This window comes from Corylus avellana, chromosome 3 (genome assembly GCF_965113065.1).
Source record: "Corylus avellana chromosome 3, dhCorAvel1.hap1.2, whole genome shotgun sequence".
Classification (NCBI taxonomy): domain Eukaryota; kingdom Viridiplantae; phylum Streptophyta; class Magnoliopsida; order Fagales; family Betulaceae; genus Corylus; species Corylus avellana.
In genome coordinates, this window is record NC_142492.1 from 25,481,951 (window position 1) to 25,494,205 (window position 12,255).

Below are 12,255 nucleotides of genomic sequence, written 5' to 3' on the forward strand. Positions count from 1 at the left end.
TTGTTCTAACTTATAAAAAAAGTGGGATTTTTCTTTTTTTTTGAAAAGTGTTTTATATTTTAACTTATAATTGGTTAATGGTTTTGAAAAAAAGTGTAGTGTTTTTTTGTTTTGAAAATTAAAAATAAAACGTTTTCAAAATCGTTTAGGAAAGTTTTTGATTGATTATATGTTTTGCATTAAGTTAATATATATATTTTTACATTGATGACCGATTTTTTTATAGTAAAAATAGATATACGAAAAAAGAGAGCTAAATAGAAATAATGAAGTAAAGGAGAAAGAAAGAGGAAAAAGAGTGATAAACTTTTGACCGTTTTAATAGGATGTGAAGAAAGAGTGGAAAACCAGAGGTCAGAGTAAAGACAGCGTGGCACTTTAAAACGTCGCCGTTAGTCTCGCACGCGGTTTTCGGCGACTAAAGCGAAGAAGCTTTCTCTTCCGTCCCTTTAAACCGTTACACAAACACGGCTTCTATTTCCCAAACTACCCTCGACCCCATCAGATGACTACAAGGCGTGCTCTCACACGCTTCATCCCTGTTCCTTAACCTATTTTTCTCTGTGGACAATAATACCCAGCCTCAGCAACTTGTTTTACAAAACTCTTCGATTATTACGAAAACCAACCCCTCACTTTCAAAAAGAAAAGAAAAGAAAAGAAAACCAACCCCTCATTATTAAAAATATATAACATTTGAAAGGGTAGGTTACTGTCACTCTCATTGCCAAAATTTCTAGAATAGTCAGGTAGATAATATGCCTTGCTTGACTTTATTTTATTTTTTTATTTTAATTTTTTAAATGATTTTTTTTTTTTTTTTATTTATTTTTTTTTTGTAATGTCATCATTCCGATTCCAAAATTCGACACGTAAGTATTGTTATTGTCATATTAAATTAAATACAAGAGAAAAAAGAGAAAAATATATATTTTTCTCAATCGGTTGTGAACCACGCCTCATGAAGCGGAAGTCACTAGTTCGAATTCTCCATCTTCCTTCTCAACATGTCAAAATAAAAAATAAAAAATGAGTATCTAGCTAGAGAAGGTGCATTTTATGCAACTTCATCATATAGAAAAGAAGAAAAACAACGACTCTTCGTATTTTGCAAGTTTCATATTGATATATATTTTTTTAATTTTCATACAATTTACAAGGAAAATACCAAATATTTTGAGTTGGAAATATTCAATTCTACCTTTATGTGCTCTCCTTTGTTTAGAAATACTTTTCAACCAAAAATGTATGAGATCCCTAGTGTTATAATAATAATAATAATAATAATAATAATAGCATTAGTAAAATATATTAGTTTTTATTACGTATTAGAAGTTTTACAAGGAATTCTACTAATTGGCCTTTTTATTTTTAAATATTTTTTCAAGGATTAAGCAATAGATTATTTTATTTTGTGGGTGATGGCTGATTATTCAATGCAAACTTCTGCATGCAACCTCCAAGAACTCATGTGAATCCCACATCATCTTGATTGTCATCTTCCCCTTGACTTTCAACCCCCAAAGACACCATTCTCCTTTGTTGGCAGCTGCATGATACATTGACATATCAAATCTCCTAAATATTATTAACCAAACCCCTATTTGATAGACTAGAATCAATTAATCATCAAACCACCAATAATTTTAAAAACAATGACAAAATTCCAACCACCCCTACCATACAATCCTACTCCATTGTTGGCATCTTCACAAAATAAGCCGGAATTCCTACAAATCATCGTATTAACTGACATATATAAAAAGTCATTTAAATACGTCATATGAATTAATATAAAATAAGTGTGATAAATAAAGACGAAGAACAATATTAATGAATTATTCAAAATCATTACCCAATATCCTCAATTTGAATGATTAATTAGAATCAATCCCCTAAACCACCATGATAAAGAAAGATCACAAATTTCCAACCACCCCTACTTTATAATCCTGCATAGTGGCCACCTCGTAATATCCCAACACAACAAGGGTATTCTCGTACACACCCATAATAAAGAAATCTCATAGAGCAGCCGCAAAGACCATGCGATCTCTTCTTTCTTTCCCTTCTGTCTCTCTATCTCTCTCTCACATTATATATCCTTTGCATTGAATTCCTTCTGCTGCTCTAAATACACACACACACACACATATATATATATATATATACATAGACTTACAGAGAAAGCAAAGAGAGCGGAGAGGAGAGAGAAAACATAAGATAGAAAATAAAAGAGAAAACAAAAGCATGGATCGTTTACGTTGTTTCGGACCATCTTATAGTAGGCTCGGTTTATTTTCCCTCCTCCTCCCTCTCTTTTTCTTCCTTTCCAACGCAGCTTTCAACAACCTCTCCACCATTCCCTTCAACCCCGCCTACTCACCTCTCTTCGGCGACGGCAACCTCGTCCGCGCCCCCGACGGCAAAGGCGTCCGCCTCCTCCTCGATCGCTTCACAGGTATCTTCACCAACCAAAGCTGACATGGCGTGGTTCTTCCATTGATTTTTTAAATGGAAGAAAAGAACTTTGTTTATTTATTTATTTGTTTATTTGTTTATTTTTGATAGGTTCGGGTTTTATCTCCTCCAATCTATACAAGCATGGGTTCTTCAGCGCGAACATCAAGCTGCCGTCGGATTACACCGCCGGAATCTGTGTTGCGTTTTATGTAAGTATGATCATAACATCCTTTTTAGTAAATCGTTTGAATTTGTTTGTTTGTTAAGAAAAAAAAAAAAAAAAAAAAGGAAACGGAAAAGAAAATAGAATTTTGATTGTCACGTATCATAAAGTTTAGATTTTTAACGAACCCATCAAAATTAAGGAAACAATTCAATATTCAAGGCCTTAATTAGTCAGTTTTCCTTATATATACATATATACACGTAATTGCTCGTTGTACATATTGATGACATTCCTCCTCCATGTCCATGCCCCGCTAAACCATCATGCATAATGATTACATGTCATCATGATCATCATCGTTGAATTTTTCATATACTGATCATTACAGACATCAAACGGCGACGTATTCGAGAAAAGCCACGACGAGCTAGACTTCGAGTTCCTAGGGAACCTTGAAGGGAAGCCATGGCGGTTTCAGACCAACTTGTACGGAAACGGCAGCACAAGCCGCGGCCGAGAGGAGCGTTACCGCCTTTGGTTCGACCCCACCAAGCAGTTCCACCGCTACAGCATTCTTTGGACGGCAAAAAACATCATGTGAGTTTTTTTTTTTTTAATTAATTAATTTAAATATTTATCTCTTAATTTTGATTTTTCTTTCTGCTTTGGGAAAGTTTTTATGCACAATAGTTATTAACGTGGTACGCCTTTGTCTCCTTTGTTGTGTGTTTGTTTGACATCACGAGTGGGAAAGATGGGTTGGCGTTGCGTGTGAGATGAGACTTTTCTAATTAAAAGTTGTGGACAAGAGTGAATTCTTTTTTGAACTTGAAAATGATATATATTTATTTATTTTCTTTTTTTTCTTGAATTGTGCCAAAGATTTTTTGCTGTCTACTTTTCTCTAGTTAGGTCAATTTTTCTAGATTTATACTAATTTTGTTTAAACATGGGCATTAATTAATTTGTTTTCTAAACCGTTTTTCCTTGATATATGATGGTAACGCAAATTAATTGGTATATACCATGCCATATATAGATTGAGAATTGCAGCAAATATTTTGATTGCACTGAATTTTCACTATTCTTGCGGTTGAACCTTTAGGCTCACCTTCATCACCAAGGTGGACCGGAATTTTTTGAAAATCTTTGTCCTAATTTTAGAGGATTCAGACAAAAAATGAGAGAATGGTGTGGCGTTCAGGGCGTTCGAATAGGTGAGCCCCCTACTTTGGGTAGTCTGCAGACTTGTTCGGACGCCCCAAAATCTAGATCCCCTCGCCCTCGATCTCGGCCCGAATTCTTCTATACGATAGAAAGAGGACACGGGTCTAAATAAAAAAAAACTTAATTTCAATCTTAGTCCATAATCATGTGAAGTACTGCATTAATTTTTTATTCTTCATGGTAGGAGTTGCTGGCAAAATCCCCCCACCACATATATTTTATGATTCATAATATATATATATATATATATATATATATATATATATATATATATATATATATATATATATATATATATAGAAAGAAGCAAGAAGATGACCATAATTAGTGAGTTTTGCTAGCTGGCATGGTTTACATATAACGGCTAACACATTAATTATTAACTCTTTTTTTTTTTTTTTTTTCCTTACCTAATACTTTCCTAAGTTTTTGACATTGGCTTTACTCATGTTAATCATGTAATTAATTCCTAATACAAATTGTAAAAAAAAAAAATTAATTATTATAACCCTAGTATTATATATCCTCTGATATTGACTTGATTTTGTTTTTTTTGTTTTTTTTCAAATAAACAGATTTTACATTGATGAAGTTCCTATCAGAGAGGTTGTAAGAAATGATGCAATGGGCGGCGACTACCCATCAAAGCCGATGTCCTTGTACGCCACCATATGGGACGCTTCAAATTGGGCCACGTCCGGCGGCAAATACAAAGTGAACTACAAGTATGCACCTTTTGTAGCCGAATTCAAGGACCTTGCCCTAGAAGGTTGCCCCGTTGACCCTATTGAGCAATTCCCGGCAGACAGCGTTTGTGCCGAAAAGGATGCTCACCTTGACGTCCAAGACTATTCCGTTGTCACGCCTGAGCGCCGCCGTGCCATGCGCAAGTTCCGCCAAAATTACATGTACTACTCCTATTGCTATGATATGTTAAGGTACCCTGTGTCACCGCCCGAGTGTGTTATTATTCCATCGGAGAAGCAACGGTTTAAGGACACTGGAAGACTCAAGTTCGGAGGAAGCCACCGTCGCCAGTCAAGGAGGCGGAGCCGGGCTTCGGCTACTTCTTCAAGCTCTGATGCTAGTGTTTAATTGATGCCTATCGATATGTATGCCGTCTATCAATATGTAAATTGAAACGTTGTGATGTTGATTTTTTTATTTTTATTTTTTCATAACGTACATTAATATTTACTAAAATAAATATATATAAAACATTATCATAATAGACGCGTTAATTAAGTCATAGGGTTTCATTTCGCTTTTATTTGGCAAGACTTATCCCAAAGTCTCATACCTATAAGACCATAATAAATTGGACTTTGGATTTCCTTGCCAAGGATATTTGTATTTTGATATATCACTATATTGTAAAACTATATATTAATTGATGGCAAGTCTTGTAAAACTATTGTAAAACTAGATTGTCAAACTATCCCTTTAATTGGTTAAAGGGGATGGTTTAGCAACCCTAAAAAAGTTGGGTTAATTAAGGTGGACAAATTAATTATTTTAAGGCCAAAAAGGTAGTTCGGCCACTCCAATAACTTGCATGCCACCTCTGTGGCTTACACACAACATAAGCTTGGCATGCATGCAACCAACCCCTCTTTCTATCTCCTATTATGGTAGTACTAACCTAATTAATTTGGCTAAAACGAAGTCGAGCTTTTCTTGCTGCAATTGACGATGGAAGAAGATTTTGAGCTGGACTGTTAATGCTGCAGCTAGCTCCATTTATAAGAATTCATAGCCAAATTCTTATCCACTTATTTTCAATTTAATTAGGGAAGTTTGTAGAGAATTTATACTCATAACCCCTTTTAATAAAAATTATTAGCACCGCAATAATTGGCTAAGTATGGAGGCAGCAAAAAGTTGTTATGAGGATAATCCATGGAGAGACAACGACACTGTGATTAGCTTGGGGGCCGGCTCTTGATGGAGACGAGACAAATGAAAATGGTGTTCATTTTTCGTTGAAATGGAGGTTAACGTGGTGTTTAAGCTAATAGCCCAACAATAATGAAAGTGGTTTTTATTTTATTCTATTTTATCTTATCTTATATTTGGGAAGAATACAAATGAGTTTATAATTGGCGGGGCATGGGAATATTATCATATTCCCAATTGGCTGGTGGCGGGTTTCGTAGCTCGATCTCCTCTTAAGCTGTTCGAATTTCTATAAAATTTGGACAACTTGATTACAACTTAATAACTGAGATTACAGTCCCTAAAGGGTACCTCAATCGGCTGGGAACCACGCCTTATGAAGCGGAGGTCACTAGTTCGAATTCTCCCTCCCCTTCTTGTGTGGACATCTCCAAAAAAAAAAAAAAACCGAAATTACATACAAATTAGAAAAATGCTAAGAATACCAAAACTAGGACGGTAGTTAGAGAGCACCGATAATCCAACCAAGAGACCGTCCAAGTGCTTAGATTAATCAACATTAAAAAAACATGAATATTGTAGTACTCCAATCTCTTTTAGTTATGATCATAAAAAGACAATAATTAATTTTTGAGCCAATGGAGTTTCCGTCTAATGTCATATCAATTGGATTGAAGAATAAGCTTAATAATAGTATAGTGTTAGAATGTCATAATCATGCATGAATGCAATTGGTTGTGATTATTGTAAGGTGGGAAAAAGAGCACCTCATCTTGTTTATTGGTTAATCTTGAACGAAAATGACTTTCTCAGCTTATCTTTATCGAAGAAGCAAGACCAAGTCTTTCTTTTCTTTTCTTTTTTTAATTATTTTTTTTCTCATTATAATTATTATTACTACCATGTTTATGCTGCAAAAAACAACGTTAACTTCAGTCAAACATCGACATTCATTCATAAATAAGCTGCTCTTTGAAGGAGTACTATTCGAAGCTAGAGATGATAGGATGACTCATTATTATCTTCTTCTTTTTCTTTCTTTTTTTTTTGGTGAGGGATGACCTGGCCATTATAATTATCAATCAACCTCAATCACCCCCTTGACGGAATCTTGCCTCTGCTCCTCATACATAATATCTAAATTAAATAAAATAATAAAAGAAAGGAAAATGGGAAATTGGATACTAATAAATGCAAGAGTAGTTAAACTACACCCATGCAAATATCACAAAGATGGTATTGGACCTATTGGTATAGGTGCTTCGGTTCAACCACCACGGCTAATTGTCACCAACTTTCACCCCCTACACCAAAATAAATAAATCTAACCATACTCACCAAATTTTTTTTGGGCAATAGTATATATATGTAGAAAAATAAGGAGTATTTAATTCTGTAATATTATTTGCACAAATGTTATGCAGAATAACCATAAATTACAACTTGAAAAAAGAAAAAAAAAAATCATTTATTATTTGGAGAAATTAATACTCTGTGCAAAAGTCATTTGATTTTACAGTGCAATATAATACTCACATTTGGCCCATATTTAGTGAGAGAGAGAGGATTGAAATTCAAATTTTAAATTTTAAATTTTAATCTTTCCTTTTATGTGATTGTCCATCTGCCATGTCACTAAAAATGAAATAAATATGGGCATTATATTGCACTGAAGTATTTCTTTTTTTAAAAAAATACATCTATAATTTTAATGCAATTGTAAGGACATTTGCTCATCTTTGTGATTTTCCTCAATGAATAGATTCAAATCCAATATGTAAAAGTTTAAATTTTAAATGGGAGGGTAGAAAGTGCAAATAGGATTCCAACTCACATTAATTATACCCTTTGATAGCATATTAAGAAAATTAATTATTTTCTCCCGTCAACTCTTACAAATTCATCATTCAATATATATATGGGTAAATATATTATAAGTCTTTGGGTCAATGTGCCAAAATTTTTATTTCCTTAAGTTTTTTTTTTTTTTTTTTTTCAAAAATTTACTCTTTGGGTCAATCGAAATACCAATAAAATCTCTATTGTCAAAAATTTTTTAACAGTTGTTAGTTGTTGGTCACAATCAAAACACACCGTTTCATCTCATTAAAATATTAATTTTTTATTAATTTAGTTTAAAAATTAAATCTAAAATAAAAAAAAATAAAAAAAATCCAGAGAGAGCGCGTCGGCGGTGGGTAAGGTAAGGTGTGAAAAATTTCCAGAGAGAGGCCAGATCTGGATTTGGGGTCTCTGGAAACTTGGTCAAAAAATTACCCAATATATGGTTGTTAGAAGGTTAGAAACCATTGATCTGTTCTTCTATTTCTTTTTTATTTTTATTTTTGTATCTGTTCATTTATCTGTTCTTCTTTTTCTTTTTATTTTTTCACCTGCTCCTCTCCCCTTCACATGTGTTTCACAATTGGCAAAATTAAATCTATTATATATATATATATAAAAAACCCATCTCCGGCAACGTTGATGGCGAGAAAGCAACCATTTCTAGCAATGTTGAATTTGTTACAGGCGAAAGCTGGTATTGATCTTGAGAATCACGAAGGATTTCAATGTTCATGTACCACATTGCGATATTACTTCATAAAGAATAGTCAATTTTGAAGCTTCTTTAGAATTTATTATAAAACTCAATTTTACATAGTAACTAAGAAAAAATGCTAGCCATATCTGCGCTATTACTTCAAAATGACTAGTCAATTTTAAAGTTTCACTAGAATTCATTATAAAGCACAGTTTCACCTAGTAACTAGGTAATATAAGACTTAACATTTATAACTATCTTTATAAACTACCCACTCTATGTAGGCTTTTTTCTCATCTTCTCAATATAGGGCCGGGTTGTTACAATTTTCATAGAGATTTTGGATTTATTTTAGAGGAGGGGGTTCTTTGATCGAATTTGATTGAAGACCCCTGTTGGGTTTGTAAATATTTATGGGTTTGTTGTAGGTTTGAAAACCCTTTTGTAAAATTGAAAAATTTAAGGCAATAAGAAACAGGTCCATGAGTTTCTTCAACCTCAAGTTTTTCGAACAATGTCAGTTGCTGATGTTGCTCTGGGTCCGATTCACAAGGAGCCGGTGGATTATCGAACCCGGATAGGACCTTTCTCTAGCGAATCGATCCTTGTATATCTCACTTTCGGCGATTGTGTAATTCCTATGCGTGTGTTGGAATCCCCAAATCTCTCCCTCTATCTCCATCTTCCCTCTCCCCCCACCCACGGGGCACTATGCCATTACCAATCATGTCCAAGAACAAAAATAGCCCTGAACATTAGCTATGTTTGGCAAGGGAAGAGCCCCGCACTATAGCTGGAACGGCACTGTTCCGGCTACAGTGCCATCTGACATAAACAATGTTAAATTTAACTTTGTAATATATATATATATATATATATATATATATATTTTAAAAAAACAAAGTATTAAAATTGCTGCATGCTGCCAAAAATTGCTGCATCCTTTACATTAAACATTTTTTAAATTTTTTTTTTTTCAAAGCAAAATATTTAAAAAAAAAAAAGGGAGGAGAACGATGGGGTGGTTCCAGCCACCCCTTGGCCAAAATGGGGTGGCCGGACCACCCCATTTTTGGCCAAGGGGGTGGCTCCAGGCCGATCTGGGGATGGTTCGACCACCCCCATGGCCAAGGGGGTGGTCCGGCCACCCCCTTGGCCCAAACAAAAAAAAAAAAAAAAAGGGGACCGGCTGCATTTGGGGGTGGCCGGACCACCCCCAAGGGGCTGTGGTAGTTTCGGTCACCCTATACCGGCCTGGCCGGACCACCCCCTTGGCCATGGGGGTGGTTCGGTCGAACCACCCCCAGATCGGCCTGGGGGTGGCTCCAGCCACCCCCTTGGCCAAAAATGGGGTGGTCCGGCCACCCCATTTTGGCCAAGGGGTGGCTGGAATCACCCCATCGTTCTCATCCCTTTTTTTTTTTTTTTTTTTTTTTTAATATTTTGCTTGGAAAAAAAAATTAAAAAAAAAAAAAAATTAATGTGAAGCATGCAACAATTTTAATACTTTGTTTTTTTTTTTTGTTATAAATATATATATATATATATATATATATATATATATTACAAAGTCAAATTTTAACATTGTTCATGTCAGATAGCACTGTAGCTGGAACAGTGCCGTTTCAGCTACAGTGCGGGGCTCTTCCCTTGCCAAACATAGCTATTGTTCTCTGAGTAGCCCAATAGAGTGGGAAAAAGGTCCAAGAATCGAGGTAGATTGCAGCAGCAACCAATGCAATAACTAGAAAGATATCTCTGAGAGCGTCAATGCTCTCTTTGGATTTTTTTATTTTTTATTTTTTAATTTTAGATTTAATTTTTAAATTAAATTAATAAAAAATTAATATTTTAATGAGGTAAAACGGTGTATTTTGATTGAGACTAACAACTGTTAAAAAACTTTGATGGTAGAAATTTTATTGGCATTTTAATTGACTCAGAAAGCAAATTTTCAAAAAAAAAGTAAAATTTAGAGAAATAAAAATTTTGGCGCGTTTAACTAAAGACTTATAATATATATATATATATATATATATATATATATGATCGACTAAAAATAATGGCCAAAGAAAAAACGGCATTCAAGAATGTATGAGTTGTGTTCTGTACTGCTGTTTTGTTTTGACCAAAAGATATTAATTCATCTGACTATTTCTAGATAGAAATTTCAAACCATTGATTTGCATTGGCTCCAGCCTCCAGATTACGTACACATTCTCATTGACTTTTTCATGTAAAAACATCACGAGCTAGTTTAACGGAAAAATATAAAACTCATGACCATGTCCCTTGAAAAAGTCATATATATATATATATAAGATCATTATGAATAGTGTTAGATATATTGAAAATAACAATATAAAAGAGACAAAGAAGAGGGGAAGAGAGAGCGAAAGGGGAGAGACGTAATAGATTATATTTTGTATATTAAGTATTGTGTTAATTATATTACAATAGTCTTCATAAATTGAGAACTTAGGAGTGGCAAAAAAAATAAAAATAAAATAAAATAATTAAGTTAGGGAATAAACGCTAATAAGGAATTAAACATAACAATATAATAAAATATCCTAACAAATAGTTTTATAATCTAAATACATTTGTCTTTACTGTGAAAGATCGAGAAGCTCTGAATTAATTCCTGTTTCTGTCTCTAGTGAAAGAAAAGTCATATTCCGTCGAACATCTCTAGAGCATGCTTTAATCAGGGAGTCATTATCAGCTTCTAGAATGACACGTGTAAATGACAAGGGAATTGGTCAGTTGAAAAATGGTTTCATTTCATGCATGTGTGTGTCCTATTTATTGCTTTTATGGTCTACACTCCAGAGGATATGTACCTTTCTTTCCAATGTAACCAAAAAGACTAAAGGCCTGTTTGGCCATCTATCATGAAAATGCCTTAGAATTTTGAATGATTATGGGAAATCCAAAGATGCACACTTTTGATTGCCAATCTCAAGAGAGAGCATGTTGCATTCTTTCTCTTGAATAAATTCATTTTGGTTGGTAGCAAATTATTGCATGCTCTCCACATAAACATTTTTCGGAGACATTAAATTTCCATATCATTGATCCATATACTACAATGACCAAATTTTCTTGAGAATTTCCCTTCGTCGTTTGCTTGCCTTTCTTACTAAAACTTGCCTTGTCTAGCACACATCACCTATCGTTTTGCTTCTTTATAAATTACAAGTACCTCTATAGTAAAATAATTATATACAACTCAATATAATAAAATTGTAACCCTCATCTTGGGCATTATTACTATGAACGTAGGCTTCTAAGGTTGAACCACTCAAATTCTTGTCTTCTCTTCTTGCTTCTTGGACCTATTGTGGAAATCTACGTTCCTACGAAATAGTATTAAATTCTCAATAAAAGGTAATATTCTCAATAAAAAGTGAGACTATGTTTGTTTCGATGCAATCCCGTTTTTGGAAAATGTTTTACCTATTTTCAGTATTTGACACGGTTAAAATTTTTAGTCAAACCAAAAACATTTTCGGTTAATCAAGAAACCTCATTTAAACTGCATAAAATTGTTTGCATTTTTTATTTCTATAAACTATTTTTTGAGTTTAAGCTTATCCTTATTGCACGCATTTTCTTTCGTAGTTCATTCTTTGTTGCCTTTGGAGGTTGCTGGGGCTGCCGGAATCCGCCGGAAGAGATGTTAGTCGAAGCCAAAACAGAGGGGCTTTACTCTTCCTTCCTCTATGCTCGGCGCTCACAAGGAGAAAACAAAGGCTTATTGCGGGGGGTTGGGGGGAGTTTCTGAAGAGGGAAGAAAGAGACGAGAGCTCTCTGGGAAAAAAACTTCCATTGATTTATTTATAAAAGCAAGATAATGGCCAATCAATAAATTAAAAGATGCAATTCAAATGATGATGCAAAATCATAAGCAAATGGTGAAGCCAGTTAACAAGAAGGGCGACAGCCATCGTTGGAATGC

The 12,255-nt window shown here is 34.2% G+C and overlaps 1 protein-coding gene across 1 annotated transcript; it reads left to right on the forward strand.

Annotated features, from left to right (window-relative positions):
• The first annotated feature begins 2,075 nt into the window (after positions 1 to 2,075).
• XTH30 (xyloglucan endotransglucosylase/hydrolase 30) lies at positions 2,076 to 5,221 on the forward strand. Its single transcript, XM_059586638.2, has 4 exons — positions 2,076 to 2,461; positions 2,572 to 2,672; positions 3,018 to 3,226; positions 4,432 to 5,221. Exons 1-4 carry the CDS (start codon positions 2,251 to 2,253, stop codon positions 4,949 to 4,951), a joined length of 1,041 nt encoding a protein of 346 aa, XP_059442621.2. The 5' UTR covers positions 2,076 to 2,250; the 3' UTR covers positions 4,952 to 5,221.
• Positions 5,222 to 12,255: the final 7,034 nt, after the last annotated feature.

What these genes read in the sequence shown, in the direction of transcription:
- XTH30 (XM_059586638.2), top strand. Translation starts at nt 2,251, where the DNA reads ATGGATCGTTTACGTTGTTTCGGACCATCTTATAGTAGGCTCGGTTTA. An exon ending in CCTCCTCGATCGCTTCACAG is followed by an intron (nt 2,462 to 2,571) that starts GTATCTTCACCA and finishes TATTTTTGATAG; the next exon opens with GTTCGGGTTTTATCTCCTCC. An exon ending in TGGACGGCAAAAAACATCAT is followed by an intron (nt 3,227 to 4,431) that starts GTGAGTTTTTTT and finishes TCAAATAAACAG; the next exon opens with ATTTTACATTGATGAAGTTC.